At 37.9% G+C, this 17826-nt stretch overlaps 1 protein-coding gene across 2 annotated transcripts; it reads left to right on the top strand.

Annotated features, from left to right (window-relative positions):
• Window positions 1-2863: 2863 nt before the first annotated feature.
• On the top strand, window positions 2864-17272 carry NMUR2 (neuromedin U receptor 2). 2 transcript variants are annotated; one of them, XM_003828982.5, is made up of 4 exons: window positions 2864-4396; window positions 10662-10746; window positions 13210-13335; window positions 16312-17272. In XM_003828982.5, the coding sequence occupies exons 1-4, from the start codon at window positions 3671-3673 to the stop codon at window positions 16620-16622; spliced, it is 1248 nt and encodes a 415-aa protein (XP_003829030.2). In that variant the 5' UTR covers window positions 2864-3670; the 3' UTR covers window positions 16623-17272. The 2 variants fall into 2 exon arrangements, with proteins under 2 accessions (XP_003829030.2, XP_054968789.1); XM_055112814.2 differs by lacking the exon at window positions 13210-13335 and having other exon boundaries at window positions 16312-17267.
• Window positions 17273-17826: the final 554 nt, after the last annotated feature.

Here is a 17826-nt window from a genome sequence, read left to right as displayed (position 1 = left end):
TCTCACCTTATACAAAAATCAACTAAGATGGATTAAGGGCTTAAACCTAAGACCTGAAACTATAAAAATTCTAGACGATAACATTGGAAAAACCCTTCTAGACATTGGCTTAGGCAAGAAATTCATGACCAAAAACCCAAAAGCAATTGCAATAAAAACAAAGATAAATAGCTGGGAGCTAATTAAACTAAAGAGCTTTTGCACAGCAAAAGGAACAGTCAGCAGAGTAAACAGACAACCCACAGAGTGGGAGAAAATCTTCACAATCTATACATCTGACAAAGAATTAATACCCAGAATCTACAACAAACTCAAACAAATCAGTAAGAAAAAAAAAATCCCATCAAAAAGTGGGCTAAGAACAAGAATAGACAATTCTCAAAAGAAGATATACAAATGACCAACAAACATATGGAAAAATGCTCAACATCACTAATAATCAGGGAAAGGCAAATCAAAATCACAGTGTGATACCACCTTACTCCTGCAAGAATGGCCATAATCAAAGCATCAAAAATCAGTAGATGTTGATGTGGATGCGGTGATCAGGCAACACTTCTACACTGCTGGTGGGAATGTAAACTAGTACTGCCACTATGGAAAATAGTGTGGAGATTCCTTAAAGAACTAAAAGTAGATCTACCATTTGATCCAGCAATCCCACTACAGGGTGTCTGAGGAAAAGAAGTCATTATTCGAAAAAAATACTTGCACATGTCTGTTTATAGCAGCACATTCGCAACAGTAAAATTGTGGAACCAACCTAAATGCCCATCAATCAGTGAGTGGATAAAGAAACTCTGATATATATTGATATATATGGATATATCATATATGGATATCCTATATATCCATATATATGGATATATCATATATAAATATTATATAATATTATATATTATATATAATATACAATATAATATTATATATAATATACAATATAATATATAATATAATATAATATAAATATAATATATAAATATATATCCATATATGGATATATAATATATAAATATATTTCCATACATATATATGAATACTACACAGCCATAAAAAGGAATGAATTAACAGCATTTGCAATGACCTGGGTGAGATTAAAGACTATTATTCTAAGTGGAGTAACTCAGGAATGGACAACCAAACATCATATGTTCTCACTGATATGTGGGAGCTAAGGTGTGAAGATGCAAACGCATAAGAATGATACAATGGACTTTGGGGACTTTAGGGGAAGAGAGGGAGGCGGGTGAGGGATAAAAGACAACAAATATGGTACAGTGTATACTGCTTGGGTGATGGGTGCACCAGGTTCTCACAAATCTCTACTAAAGAACTTACTTGTGTAACCAAATACCACCTGTACCCCAATAACTTATGGAAAAATATTTTTGTTAAAAGAAAGAAATATTTTCCATCTTCCTCAGCGCTAAGTTTATAGTCTGCCACTGTGCACCCTTATAACGATCCTTACATCTAAATAATATATTCTCATTAAACTTTTCCTATTTCATTAGAAAAATACATTAAAGTTTGTAAATAGTGATTTTAACATCAAAACTTGCCTTTAACTAGAGGGCTCTAATTCTGGCTCTGCAATACCTATTACATGTCTGTAATTAGTATTAATGTTATTCACCAATTTTTCCTACTTTTCCATCTTCTGTGCACATGCTAAGACAGCACTTCCTGACCCTGCTGTAGTTGAATGGGTACATATGATTAACCTTGGTCAATGAGCTGTGAGAAAAACTGGCAATGAGTTACTTACTTTTGGGCTAGAGCCTATAATTACCTACTTAAGACCATCCAGAGCTCTCTTTTCCTCTATCACAATGATAATCAAAATTTCAGAGAGTGACCACTGCATCAGCCTAGGTTTATGAGTGAGTATAGCATGAGACAGACCCTCAATACATTTGAAGTACAATAGAAATAAATCTGTATTGTTTAAAACCACCAAGATATGTCAATCATTTGTTACAGCAGTATAAACTATCTTAACTTGAGAGATGACTTATTCTTGGACAAGTCACTTTCCCTCTCTAATTTTTAACATCATAATCTGATTTAACAAATAAAGGGAAAAAATTAACATTTAGTGAGCATCTCTTAAGTATAAGTTGCTTCATTATATATAATTTAATTTAGTCTTCTCAATGACCATAAAAGGTATCATCTCCTGCAAAAATATTCCTAAATCCAAAGAAATCTCTCAACTCCACTGCTCATAGAATCCAAGCCACTACTATGTCTTACTAGCCTCTTACCTACCTTCTGTTAAAATTTCTCCCTCGTTAATTCTCCAGTGCAAAATCTTTTAAAGACTTCTCCCTGCCATTTGAATCAGAGCTAAACTCTCTTCCATGGCCTATAAGAGTTTACATGAACCTGTACCTGCCAGCCACTTCAATCTAATCATTCATACTTTGCTGACCACTTATTAAATTCCAGTTATTCTGGTCTTCCTGAAATTTTTAAAACCTATCCAGCTTGTTTCTGCCTCAGGACCTTTGCATTTGCTATTACTTTTGCTGAGTAATACACTTCCCTTAGCTCTTTCATGACTGACTTCATCATTCAGACCTCAGCTAAAGTGACATCTCCTGAGATGTTTTCTTTCACCATCCTTGATAAATAATTATTTATCAATTACTATCTGAAATTATATTATTAATTTATTCATTTGCTTGTGTGTTTTCAGAATTCCCTACTGCAAGAAAAGCTCCACTAGGGCAGAGACCTTGTCTTGCTTGTACACTAATGTTTCTACAAAGCTTAGAACATTCCCTGGCAAATAGTGAGTCCTCAAGAAGTTATTGTGGAACGCAATCGAATTAATGATGCAGATAAGGAAATGAGCCTCTAAGAGTTTGGGTAACTGTGCCAACTTTCCTAAATTTCTATGAGTGTTCCTAATTCTGAAGTCCATTTGCCTTTTGCTTACAGCAAAGCTCTGCTGAGACTGAAGAGTCAGTTAGCAGTCAGGGCTAGGCACTGTGCATGCGCCCTTTCAGGCTTTGGATTCTATCGTTGATGCAGTCAAAACCAAAAAGTCACATTAATCATGTTATCACATTAATCCCCAGAGAACCCTGAATTTCCAGTGGAACAAGATAACTTGAGAAATCTATTGATCTCCTATTTTCATCATGCTGTACGGCTGACAAGGGTTAGTGGAGATTGGTATTCTTTTGCCCATGGCCCTGCAACTTTAATTTCTATGTCTACCCAGATTCCCACAACTTTGCAACCTGCATTGCTCAAAGTGCCCATCCATGAAGTTCGAGTGGCTTCTTTTGTGTCAGCTCTGCCTTCCCAGCTCCTTCCCATTCAGGGAGAGGTCTCTGCCTCCTCCCCTGCTTCCTGACTCGAAGCCAGCACCCCTCTCCTCCAGTGCAGCCTAACACACTCTCATTGGCCCTCAGCCTGTCAAGGGGAGGGGCTTGTGTCTCGGGGCTCTTCAAAAGGGATCGGCGGTCCAGGCAGCCTAACCTGGAGGGTGAAACACTCACTCTCTCCCAGCCTTCCTTACGAAGCCTGTGATTTTCGTGACTGCTTTCTCTCTTTTTTTTTTTTTTTCCTTTTTTCTTTCTTTTTTTTTTTTTTTTTTTTTCCTGGCTCAGCTTGAAACAGAGCCTTGTACCAGGGGAGGCTCAGGCCTTGGATTTTAATGTCAGGGATGGAAAAACTTCAGAATGCTTCCTGGATCTACCAGCAGAAACTAGAAGATCCATTCCAGAAACACCTGAACAGCACCGAGGAGTATCTGGCCTTCCTCTGCGGACCTCGGCGCAGCCACTTCTTCCTCCCCGTGTCTGTGGTGTATGTGCCAATTTTTGTGGTGGGGGTCATTGGCAATGTCCTGGTGTGCCTGGTGATTCTGCAGCACCAGGCTATGAAGACGCCCACCAACTACTACCTCTTCAGCCTGGCGGTCTCTGACCTCCTGGTCCTGCTCCTTGGAATGCCCCTGGAGGTCTATGAGATGTGGCGCAACTACCCTTTCTTGTTCGGGCCCGTGGGCTGCTACTTCAAGACGGCCCTCTTTGAGACCGTGTGCTTCGCCTCCATCCTCAGCATCACCACCGTCAGCGTGGAGCGCTACGTGGCCATCCTACAACCGTTCCGCGCCAAACTGCAGAGCACCCGGCGCCGGGCCCTCAGGATCCTCGGCATCGTCTGGGGCTTCTCTGTGCTCTTCTCCCTGCCCAACACCAGCATCCATGGCATCAAGTTCCACTACTTCCCCAATGGGTCCTTGGTCCCAGGTTCGGCCACCTGTACGGTCATCAAGCCCATGTGGATCTACAATTTCATCATCCAGGTCACCTCCTTCCTATTCTACCTCCTCCCCATGACTGTCATCAGTGTCCTCTACTACCTCATGGCACTCAGAGTGAGTATCTAGGCTGGGGTGGCCTGAGGCAGCATCCCTTCTTTTTTCACAGGCTCAAAGTTCAGAGGAAAACTTAGAATTGGGGAAATTCAGGAAGGGAACAGAGGGAAAATAGAATGAGCTCAGATGGGAAATTGAGACTTAAAAGGACTTGCCTCAAATGAGATGAATGGTAACCACAACTATTTATCATTTCCTTTAGCTCGTCTTCTATTTTTCTTCCCTCTATTCTTGGGGTTCTCGTATCTAAATGTTCCTAAGAATCATGCAGAAAACTTACTTTGGGAGCAATATGCATACCTCACCCCCAGGAAAATGGGATTCAGAAGGTCTGAGGTGGAGCCTCATTTTAAATAAGCACATCAGGTGATCTGTGGTGAGGTGGCCACACTTTGAGAGACTTCTCCACATCCTGTTGTCACTTTCCAGCCCCTGGCCACTGCCTGCATTGAGATTTTCCTCTACACCAACTTGGTCTGAGTATAACACAAACTATCCCTGCCTATTTTGTAGTCCAAGATAGGTATTCAGTTTTAAAATCAGACATTTCCTGTGGTTGCTCCGACCCTTTCATTAAAATGAGGTTGAAACAAAATAAAATAAAACTATATATATTATATGTATAGTTACATATATAATATATAGTCATATATATAATATATAGTTATATATAATATATAGTCATATATATAATATATAGTTATATATAATATATAGTCATATATATTAATGACATGACTGAGATAACTTGAGCTTCTTTTGAGCAGGTGCAGATTGAGAGATAAGGAAGTAAACAGCACATGAGATAGAGTGAAAAAATGTGAATAAGAGCTTATCTGAAATTAAGAAAAAGATATCACTTATTTTGCAACATATATAATTAGAGGTTCTTTTCCTATGTTTATGGTGGTAAACTGATTTCTTTTTCAGAAGGGGGGTGTCTAAATTAGCTGAGAGAAACTATTTTTAATAAGGGTAGGAATTAGTCTATATAATTCCTCTCTGGTATATTCTGCACCCAAATTCATGAAGAGAAAAGTTCTTGACAATGACAATTTTACACCTACTTAAGGGAGGTATTATAGCTTGTGTAGTAAACAGTTACGAGACCATTTAGACTCCCAGATCTACAGCTGACATATAATATGCCTTTAGGCAAGCCACATAATTCTCCTGGAATTAGTTTTCCCATGTATAAAATGAAAAGGTCACATCAGATCCTATCTATGTCCCCTCTAGCTCTAACAGACTATTATTCCTTTAAAAAAAGAAAAAAAAACACCTGTGAGCTGAAGCAACGTGAGTTTTAAATGACAGGACAAACAGATATCACATTCACATCATTTGCTTTGAGATGGCTCTGACATCACACTTTACGTGACAACTAATATACTCCTATTTCAGTCCATCTCTGAGAAGCTGATTGTCAGAAGCGAGTGCCCAATGGTAGTCCTTTTGAATACCTATTGTCCCTAAGGTGAATAGCGAGGTCTAAGTAGGAAGAACAAATTCTAAGTGTCACGGACATCTGGGCACAAGAGTAAATCTAATTAGGCAGAGAGCTGTGCCAGTCCCCTCCTGGAGGGCTAGCACCTGTATTCCCAGAGACATGTCCCACCCCGCACTAGCTCACAGCCATGTCTTAAGAATGTCCTGCACATCTCACTGCGGGGAAAAGACTTCTATACAACTCCAAAGAAAGTCTTATGAGAAATACCCACCCACTTAGTATTACCTCATCCAATGCCAAACAGTCACCTATTTTGGGTCAGTTTGGGAAAAATATTTAACTTTGGGTAGGAAATGCACAGTTCCTCTTCCAATCTGTTACAATCAGTTTCATTGTGTTTTATTATCAAAAGTCCATGGCTACCTTGTATCAGGAGGTAAGTGATAGCTCAGACAAAAGTTTAAAAACCACCCTGGTTTGCTTTGTGTATGTAATGCAACTTTTGACAGCGTGTTTTCAGGAAGGATGAGCTGTTATCCAGGGTACCAGAGGACACCAGGAAAGAAACTAACGCTTACAAAGTCACTTCTAGAAGAATTTAAAAATCTCTATACTGAAACTCAGGAAAAGTAGGCCCTATTCTGTGTCACTGATCGCAGGGCCTTTATGTACACTATACCTGTAGCCTGAAATGTTCCTACTGTCTGCCACCACTCCCCCTTTTGCCTTTCTAACCCTCATTTATTCTCTGTGTCATACTTCAACACACTTCCTCAGGGAAGCTCTCCCAGATTCCCTGAGCATCCCTGTTTCCTGTTGTAGGTGCTCATGGCTCTCCGTGATTTTCCTTCATTACAATTTATATTTCCATACTTATGGATTCCTTAATTAATTGTTTTCTCCCCAACTAGACTGTAAGCTCAGTGAATGAATGAGGCCAAATTACTTCTTTCATTGCTGGGCTTTAGCTTCTCTACCTTTAAAACAAAGACTTGGAAATATCATCTCAAAGAGACCCAAGCAATCCTAATGATTGTTAAGTGACTGACTCTGTTGGAAAGTTTGAAGGTGTGATTGACTCTGGGACCCACTGCTTTCAGAAGGCAGCAAGCCCAAGACTGATGAAATCACAGGACCAGAGAAGGAGGAAACCCATATCTGTGCTCACAGCTCGGCATTCAGTCACGCTGCATCATTCCAGGACACAGCCACCACTGAGCTGTTCTCCAGGCTTTGAAAGTTATAGAGATAGAAAATAGACAATTCTAGGGCAAGTCCCTCCACATCTGGGAGGAAGTTCTGGTGACAGTCTGATTTAGTTCTTACATCTCCTGCATGCTGCATTCATGATTGAGTTGATGAGGATGGATGTATGAATTGCAGCAGAATTCAACCATGCCAACACAGGGTTGCACTAATTTTTTTAAGTAAATAGATTGTGTTAAGATTACAGAGATATTTACACAAAACCTCTATTATAATCTGGTATTCTGAAACTAAGTCCCACAAACTACATAAATGAACATCTGGTAGAGTGTTTTCAGGCAGTATAAACAACTGATCAGCATATGTATCAACCTGAATAATAACCTCGCGAACCTCCCTTTCACTTTGCTCTTCTGTAGCTAAAGAAGGTAATCACAATTTTTAGTAATCACACTATATAGTAATGGTAATCACAACTTTTAGTAATCACAATATTTAGTAATAGTAATCACAAATTTTCACTCCTCCTTTTGTAACCTGAGTTGTAAAATAAAAGTTTTGGGGTGGGGAAGAATAACAAATGGTTGAATATCTACTTTACTAAACATCTGTAGGGAAGTGAAATTATTCAACGATAAAGCAGCATTGAATATTGGCTAGACTAACTGTTTTGATTCTATTCTATTCTGTCAACCACTCCAAATTCTGTTGAAACAATGTACACCATATGTAAGTAATCAATTTTTCACTCTTCCTCTAGTTAGCTAGTTAGGTCATTATAAACTAAGGAAGCTGCAAAATAAGCAACAATTCATCAGCGCATGATTTTCTTTTTAGTGTAAACTATGCTGCTACAGGAAGCCTGTTCATAAAAGAATTGCGTGAACTACTTGTTTGATGTTTGATTTTTTTAAAAATTGTTCCTTGGGGTGGAGAAATTACCATTGAGAACTGTTAAACACAAGGCAGGAAGTGACTAATATATCTCAATATTTTTTATTGTTCTTGATTATGAACTGAAATAAAATAATAGAATAACTGCATAATGTAAAAACCACAATCTTTAAATGGCATGAAGTAATTAGAACCTTTAATAGATTTAATCTAAGATGAGTTAGTAAAGTTTGAAGTTTGATACATTGCTCTAACCTTGAATGTGTTTTTCTTCTCTGCCTCCTTTGTATCAGTACAGGCACTCTTTGTGAGCGAGTGGTAACATGAGAAAAGAATTTCTAGAAGGGACTCAGTACTTCACAAAAGTAACCTCACATATATAAACAAACAACTCTAGTTTTTAAAAATCATTTTTTCTGATGTCTCTTTAGTATACTCTGGATAATAATCAGAATCACTGTAATAACAGTAATATACAGCTTGCTGAGTATCATGTGCCAGGCACTGAGATAAGCACTCTACCTGCATGATTTTGTTTTACTATTGCATTAATAATACTTTTCACCTTCAGATTTTTCCTTTCTAGTCCTAATCTCACAGAGTCTTTAATCCTTTACTTTATGAAGACACAGATACATGTAGAACACTCCGATATATTCAAGAGACAAATGGCCAGGTTTATACATTATCCAAGAGGATTCTTGAGGTCCTATGTGGTCCTGAGTGCTACCTAACTGCAAGCAGCATATATGTTTGTTAGGCAGACTGGATATGGATTTGCTGAAGTTTCGAGGCAGCTTTTAAAGACCCACTCTTCCAAGTCTATTTAATTTTAAATACCTTTTCTGGAATATTCCTTCAAAATGCTATCCAGCCCAGGACGATTATTGCTTCTTATAGCAGTTTGTTCCATTATTGCACATAATCACAACAATTTCTTCCTTATCTTGAATTAGAATCTATCTACCTGTAACTAAATAGATTGATTCTAATCTACTGCCATGACTGTATAAAATAAGTTAAATTTTCGTTCCACCTGATGGCTTCAATCAATTAGCCCGGACTTTCTACACTGCCGATGAGAGACTCCAACCCTGGGTAAATCCCAAAGGGAGCATAGACATGAAAAGTTCAGAAGCCGAGCTAGCTCTTGGTGAAGATTAATTAAATAAAACACAAGATCTTATTATAAACCTAACTTTATTTCTGTTTCTTTGCTCTTTTTTTCTATGGTGTTGGTTTCAACCTCAAACTGCACACAGTCATCCTTTGGTGGCTCCAAGCATTTTTCCTTTGTGGTGGAAAAAAAATAACGTTTGTAATTCCAGACCTCATATGCAGAGAAGGACTCCCTCTGGCAGTCCCAATAAAAAATAAATGAAAACTTGCATCTTCAGAAGCACAAGCAAATATCTGAAATCTCATTGGTCTGCATTATTCAATCATTGTGACTGGAGGATAGGACAAGTTGATTGGCTAAATTGTTTAGGGACTATACCTGGAGCTGAAGTTTAGTGACACCTCTATACAAATTAAAGACTAAGAATGGTGAAGGAGTACATTCCCTAAGGGAAAATTAGGGTACTATTATTAAGAGAAGAGAGAAGTAAATGCTAGAGAACCAATGGGCAAATATATATTCACTATGTACTATACTAATTTCTGGATATTTGATGGTATTTTATCATGAGTCCTTAAAGCTTCCTTTATTTGGCCAAACATCCCCACAAATTAAAAAATGTGTAAAATAAAGAGAAAAACTTCCACAACTGGATGAATGATGTAGATCTTCAGTGCTGTGGGAGTTCAAAGGAAGGAGAAGACAGTGGGCTAAAGTGGTCATCAAAGTCTTTCAGGAACAGGCAGGACTTGAACTGAGCAAGGAAGATTGTGCATACAAGTAGTGTTGATAGCTGAAAGTTTCAAATGTTACATCAAGGATCTCCATATCTTCCAACAAGGATGAATATACTTTAAACATCTTAACTCAGAAACACATAAGACTTTTCAGTAATTAATATTACTGTAATATTAAAACAACATTTCCCAATTTGTGTTTGTCAAGATGGTACAAGGTAATCCACTGAAAAGGGATGGGGGAAAATATTGTTTACTCAAATAAACACTATCTTCCTTTTGGCTAAGATATGAGTAGGTGATGTGAGTGTGGAAGGTAGAGGGGAGCTAAGTGGAAAGTTGATACACTATCCCCCTTGAAAATTCATAATGCCCATCAGCATATTTAAGTCTCTGAGAAGACCCACAATAAATACTGATGAGGCAAGAAGAATTCCTGTTTTGGTTTTCTACTACTTATCCACCACATAGCAGAAGGATTTCACTTTAACAGATTTCTAATAATTATGAATGAGTGAATGAATGAATTGAGAAGCCTTTCTAACTTTTCTTGAACTTCAGAATTTTACATTTTTCATGGAACACCTATTAACATGCTACACAGCCAAGTTTCCACATAACTGTATACGAAAAGTGGTTGCACTATTACTTGGCCACAATCATTTATCCAGTTGAGTAGATGACCTGAATCCAATTCCACCTTCAACATACTGTTAAACATTTGACATAGTCTTACATTTCTCTAGGTCTCAGTTCTTCTGTCTTCAAAATGAGTGTTTGAGTTATGTTTCTCAGATTTTAACAGGAGGAAAAATGTTTCTCTTTCTTACTATCTCTCCCAACTTACTTCCCTTTCAGCTAAAGAACGACAAATCTCTTGAGGCAGATGAAGGGAATGCAAATATTCAAAGACCCTGCAGAAAATCAGTCAACAAGATGCTGTGTAAGTGCCCCATTTTGTTTTTTGTTTTGTTTTGTTCATAAGAGCAAAGGAGGTACATTTGGTACCAACTAAAAGCTGCTGGGGTAGGTTCCAATTTATCCTGAAACAGAGTATTTATGAGAGTAGATTAAGATCAAGGAGCAAAGGGGAGAGATATATAATGAAGACACCTCCTTAATGGTCTATGTCAACGCTAGGTGACCTGTCTTCCTTTGCTTCTTCAAGCTTCTAGGACCTGTGTGTTTTGTTTCATTTTTGGTTTTGAACCCTCAAAACAACACTCTCAGTTTCATCCACTGACATACACTCTGTGTGGTGCTTGGTAAACTACATTCACTTTCTCAGCCTTTGAGCTTCACTTTCCCCCTCTGTGAAATGAGCAGGTTTTTAACCTATTTGTATTATGGATTTCTTTTAAAATATGATGAAAGCTGTAGACTCTCCATTCCAAAAAAAAAAATGAACAAATATGCATACACAAAAGATTTTACAATCCATCTCACGAGGTCACGAACCAACCCCTGATACTCATAGACTCCATGGGATCTTTTAGTTCCAGGTTAAGAACATCTGGCAAGCATCTCCATGTAGCCATTTCACATATGACATTGTATAACTTTGTTTCAAACAGTATACTTTTGAATAAATAAGATCTTTTTTAAAATTCACTTACTGAGCCACAGTCTCCCAAAAGAATGTTATAAAAATATATGATGCAGCACTACTATATGAGAGTTACTGATGAGGGAAAGGAGATTTATAATACATTTTGCAAATCAAAATCTAAAGTTTAGAAGAAATGAATCCTCTAGGCTAATATGCATATGAAACATTCACTGTAACTATACAGCATTTCTGAACAAAAAATAAACTGTGAAGTCCCTGAAGTGGGTCTTCTCGATTCTAAGAGTTATCTTCTTGGAAATATTTTAGCTCCTCTTGGCACTTGACTTTCTCTATTAAGAAACATAGTTTCTTCATTATCCCTCCCTTTTTCTCCTTGGTCATAATCTACTCTCACAAAAAAAAAAAAAAAAAAAAAAAAATGAAGCTCACTCATATTAAAGTCACAATAACAGAATACACTGTAAAGTATTTGCGTTGGGATGGGGTTCAACTTTAACAGGAATTAAAGTTGTTTGTTGTTACTGTTGTTGTTGTTGTTGTTTTTGAGATGGAGTCTTGCCCTGTTGCCCTGGCTGCTGTGCAGTGGCATCTCGGCTCACTGTAACCTCTGCCTCCCAGGTTCAAGCAGTTCTCCTGCCTCAGCCTCCTGAGTAGCTGGGATTACAGGCGTGTGCAACCACACCTGGCTGATTTTTGTATTTTTAGTAAAGACAGGCTTTTGTCCAGGCTGTTCTTGAACTCCTGACCTCAGGAGATCCACCCCTTGGCCACCCAAAGTGCTGGGACTATAGGCCTGAGCCACCACGCCCGTCAGGAATTAAAGTTTTAATTAAAGGGAATTGTAGGCAGTAGTGAACAGATTAGGGACTTTTCTTGGGTTGGCAAATTCAGTAGAAACCTATAGTTATCTTTGAAACCATACCACACAGGCAAACAACTTACTCTGAATGTGTTTAATGCCAACAGGAAATGCACATATAATACTGCTTACTATGAAAACTTCATATCTGTACACAAGTACAGAAAACTGTAAAATGAATACCCATGTACCCATCACCCAGCTTCAAAAAGTGTTACCTCACAGCTAATCTTGTTTCATGTATACCCTTATCTCTCCCCTAGCCCCAAAAGATTATATTTAGGCAAATCCCAAGAGTCATGTCATAGCAAAGTAAAGTATTTATAACTTCAAAAGGGAAAAAAAAGTGTGTTTGTGTGTGTGTTTAATTTGTGGAGCTTAAATGCCCCAAAGAAAAACTACAGAAATACCAGTCTCTGTTTTGGGAGGTGAAAATAAGAGATGGGAAGGAATTCTGTGCTGTAGCAATTTATAATATGACAGACACATCCCTTCCAATCAAAAGATTCTTGTAAAGTACTATTATGCTTGTGGTTGTTTGATATCTTCTTTCTCCTTGCCTACCCATTGCAGAATTGTAAATTATTGAATTCAGAGAAACTTCTAATTATTCCTATAACAACAAGATGAATTTATATACACATTTAACAGTTTATTATTTATCTTTCACAATAAGATGTTTTCAGGACTTTGAAATAAATTAAATACTATTTTAAATGTTCTAAAAAGTTTTACATGATATGAGAAATCTTGTATAATCTTATGGAAAACTGATCCTAGATCTTATACAATTCATTCTTGTGTTTTAAGTGTTTTGTACTGAGGCTCTTTGGGATCTAGTTTGCCTCTATAACTGTTATAGCTTCACAAAGTTGAAGGGAAAAACTGCCAGAAGAAATGATTGACTCAGAATGAGCATTGTATACCTATCCTTGCACAGACTGTCTTCTGGTCTCCCATTTATCATCCATTTTCAGTTGTCTTGGTCTTAGTGTTTGCTATCTGTTGGGCCCCGTTCCACATTGACCGACTCTTCTTCAGCTTTGTGGAGGAGTGGACTGAATCCCTGGCTGCTGTGTTCAACCTCATCCATGTGGTGTCAGGTAAAACCTTAGCTGGATTTGGTGCATGACTAGTATTCAGGTAACAGCAGCTTCTTCTTCATCTTGCTTAGACGCCTAAGTACTCCAATTTATCACGGGGATCTGCCATGCTATAATGAAGACATTTGATTTTTCTTTTATTCAGAGATTGATTATGTTTGGTACTGTTCCAAATACATATATACCAGATCACTATTTTCAAGGCTACTTTATGGAAAACCTCAAGTCTAACTGTGATGATTACAGAAGGAAAATGGTCAAGGAGTGATTCCTTTGGTTATCCTCCAAATGGCCATGCAATTAAGTTGGTTCTTATTTAGTAAACACCCATGTCCCTGAAATCTCATATTGCCTTTGGGAAGTATTATATCCTCATGAAGGAAAACCAAATGGTATTAATAGGTCATCAAGTTCTCCTTTTAGGCTACTGTAACTCTGCTTGTTGAGGATACCATAGTATATTGTGGAAACCATGGTGGAAAGGTCAGTAAGTCAGATGACCTGGATTTGCAACCCAATTTCACCATTGCTATTCTGAGTGATCTGGAGAATGTGGCTGCCTTCACACCAAAGTTTCCTCAACTGTAAAATGGCAAAAAAAAAAAAAAAAAAAAAAAAAAAAAAAAAAAAGCCTCCTGTAGACAAACCATGAACTGATGGTAAGGAGCAAATGCGATAATAGACATTAAAGAGCTCTTTAAGCTGTAATTGCTGTATATCTTTCTATAATCATCGCAAGGTCATTAGGTGGATATTATGATTAATATTGTATAGTCAAAAATAAAACCCTTCCACAAGAAGAAATGATTTGCCCTAAGGCACTTAGCTAACAAATAACCCACCCAAGTCATCTAACTTCAAGTTCAGTGTTCTTTCTACTAAAATGGAGCAGAGAATGACCACCTAGTTTCTTCTTTCTCAGTCAGTGACAGCTAACTCAGTGTTAGCCTTAGGCTCAGACCTCTTCTGTCCCCCCACCTCTCCTGGTCACCGGCTGATTCTATGGGCTCATTAGATTATTGAAGACATCACCGCAAAGGAAAGATAAGATCACCTTTTACAAGTTAAGCTCCAGATGTGTACAAAGCAGAAACAATGACATCTATACTGAATATTGTGTATACTATATATTTGCTGTCACCCTCTTTTTTGTACCCAGCAGGCCTAATGTATAGCTTATTCCTGGACATTAGCACTTTCTTGTTCAACCATTTGCAACCAAAGCTCAAAAATATGTATACCTCTTAGTTTATCCTTTTGGTTAATCTTCAGAAAACAGAAATGTTTAAATAAATGAGAAAGCACTACAAGGTCAAATGAGACTTGACTAATTGACTACAAATCTCTGGATGCATCAAGGCAATTATCTTAAGATTTTCAAGTTATAGCCTTAATAATGACATGATCCTGTTCAGATACCATCTCTCCCCTTTTATATTAGCACACTAGATTAAATCTAAATCTCTTAAACCCTACAGAAAATACCCCCAACTTGCCTTTTAATCCTCCAACTTTTATTATTTTTATTCATAGACCATATACTTATCAAATTGGTAATTAGAGAGTTCTGCACATTATTCCTGCACAATATGGCCATTCCTGCCCCCGAATACTTGTGCGTGCTATATACCCTGTACCTGCAACACCCTCTCCTATCTTCCTCAACTATCTCTCACCCATTTTGAGGCCTGGCTAGAGTTCAATCGCCCCCCACTAAATCTTTTATGACTATCACAGTCCTTGTGTTTCTGTTATTATGTGAATTGCTATAGCATGATTTGTTATCTCATATTTGTTCTTAACAGATACTGCTTGGTATTGTTGTATTGTTAATTATTTAACTTAGCCATAAATCTTGTCTCTGCAGTACCATTCCAAGATCTTGGAGAACAAAGTCTAAATTCACTACCTCCCAATGTGCTTTGAAGTTCATGGCACATAATAAGAGTTAAATCAATATTTATTTTTTGAATGAACTAATAGTATTAATGCATAGAAATATTCTCCTTTAATATTCTTCCATGTTTATTCTGTAAACAAGGCATATAGCATTCTGAATGTCCTGAACCACACAAATAAGGACAACAAGGAACCTGTTGGCAATATTACCCATCACTTGTTTTACATTCTTAGCCATTCTCAACCTCTCTGTGGATGGTATCTTAACTTTACCCTCACAATAATCCAGGGAGGTGGGTTAGGCTGGAAATCACATTCCCATTTTACAGAGAAAGAAACTGAAGTGCCAGGGTTTGTCTAAGGCCACAGGATATTAGAGGGCCAAGATCAGAAACTAGGTCCTCTGATTCCCAAACTTGGGCTCATTTTGGGCTTTAGAGAAATAAAATTTAAAAAGGCAATAAAGGAAGAGTGTATTCCAAACAGGAAAATGACAATGTGAAGGTTAATTGGTAGAGGAAATAAATGGTAAAATACAATTCTTCAAAAGGATGGAGGAACCATCAAGGGAAAAGGGTAGGTAGGAACAGCACGCTAGGGAATATTTCTTTGAAGCCTTATCTTAGCATTATAAGGAGTCTCAGCAGGAACTAAGCCTTGGCTGATTTACCTTCTTCCACTACTTGCAATTCCAAATTATAGATTTAAGTAAAATTCCAATGAGATAGAAACGTTTCTCTTCCCTCTGATATTTAAGCATCTTTCAGTCATGTTATAGAAACACGTTCTTTAATTAAACAAGTAGTGATCAAAGAAAGTTGCTGAACATCTCAGAGAGATCCCATGTCAGCCTAACTTACTCCAAGACTCTTTAATCTTTGTGTTTGATGGCTAAGTGCACAGGTGGAAGATCTATTCAGAGCATTTTGTATTCTCAATTAGATGCTTGTATGTATTATCACTTATAAAAGAGGCAATCACAGGGATTCTAGGCCTTTGTAAATATTTATGCTTCTTCCTTCATGCCGGTCACTTAAGTTCTTCTCAGCACATCTTTTTAAATCCCCTGCATTCCAGGTGTCTTCTTCTACCTAAGCTCAGCTGTCAACCCCATTATCTATAACCTACTGTCTCACCGCTTCCAGGCAGCATTCCAGAATGTGATCTCTTCTTTCCACAAACAGTGGCACTCCCAGCATGACCTACAGTTGCCACCTGCCCAGCAGAACATCTTCCTGACAGAATGCCACTTTGTGGAGCTGACCGAAGATATAGGTCCCCAGTTCCCATGTCAGTCATCCGTGCACAACTCGCCCCTCCCAACAGCCCTCTCTAGTGAACAGATGTCAAGAAGAAACTATCAAAGCTGCCACTTTAACAAAACCTGAATTCTTTCAGAGCTGACTCTCCTCTATGCCTCAAAACTTCAGAGAGGAACATCCCATAATGTATGCCTTCTCATATGATATTAGAGAGGTAGAATGGCTCTTACAACTCATGTACCCATTGCTAGTTTTTTTTTTTTTTTAATAAACGTGAAAACTGAGAGATCTGGTTTCAAAACCCAGGACTGCCTGATTTTTAGTTATCTTTCCACTATCCTAACTGCCTCATGCCCCTTCACTAGTTCATGCCAAGAATGTGACTGGAAAGACATGGGACCTATACCTTGATTAATTTCCATTAATGGAAATGGTTCATCCTGAGTCATCTACGTTCCGAGTCAGGCTGTCACTCCTACTACCAATGGCCACTGTGAGCCACAGAAGGAAGACATGTACATGCTGTTCTACTTTATATGATGTGAGAAGCCAACATCAGTGTCCCTTGGCAGCAGTCTACAGGCATAACTTGTTTTATTGTGCTGAATTTTTTTGTGCTTCTCAAATATTGCACTTTTAAAAAAATTGCAAGTTTGTGGCAATGCTGTTGAGCAAATCTGCTGGCATCTTTCTTCCCAAAGGCATGTGCTCACTTCATGTCTCTGTATCAATTGTCATAATTTTCACAATAAACTTGATTATTATTATATGTGCTTATGGTGATCTGTGGTCAGTGATCTTTGATATTACTATTGTAATTATTTTGGGAAACCTATGAACTGCTTCCATAGAAGATGGAGAGCTTAATAAATATTGTGTTGTTCTGACTATTCCACCCACCAGCCATTCCCCATCTTGGTCCCTCTCCATGGGCCTACCTATTCCCTGAGACAAAACAATATCAAAATTAGGCCAATTAAGAACCCTACAATGGCCTCTAAGTGTAAGTGAAAGGAAGAGCGGCAAGTCTCTCACTTTAAATCAAAAGCTAGAAAGGATTAAGCTTAGTGAGGATGTAAAAAAACTGAGATAGGCTTAGAGCTATCTATGCCTCTTGTAGCTGTTAGCCAAGTTTTGAATACAAAAGAAAAGCTCTTAAAGAAAGTTAAAAGTGCTACTCTAGTGAACACATAAATTATTGTAAGAAAACAAAATACCCTCATTGCTGATACAAAGAAAGTTTGAGTGGTCTGGATAGAAGATCAAACCAGCCACAACATTCCCTTAAGCCAAAGCCTAATTCAGAGAAAGGCCCTAACTCTCTTCAATT

This window comes from Pan paniscus, chromosome 4 (assembly GCF_029289425.2).
Source record: "Pan paniscus chromosome 4, NHGRI_mPanPan1-v2.0_pri, whole genome shotgun sequence".
NCBI classification, from domain to species: Eukaryota; Metazoa; Chordata; class Mammalia; order Primates; family Hominidae; genus Pan; species Pan paniscus.
This window is presented reverse-complemented; position numbering and strand designations above follow the sequence as displayed.

Excerpts from the sequence above, each read along its gene's own strand:
- NMUR2 (XM_003828982.5), top strand. The coding sequence starts at position 3,671 with ATGTCAGGGATGGAAAAACTTCAGAATGCTTCCTGGATCTACCAGCAG. Across the intron at positions 4,397-10,661 it reads ACTACCTCATGGCACTCAGA|CTAAAGAACGACAAATCTCT; the intron begins GTGAGTATCTAG and ends CTTCCCTTTCAG. Across the intron at positions 10,747-13,209 it reads ATCAGTCAACAAGATGCTGT|TTGTCTTGGTCTTAGTGTTT; the intron begins GTAAGTGCCCCA and ends ATCCATTTTCAG.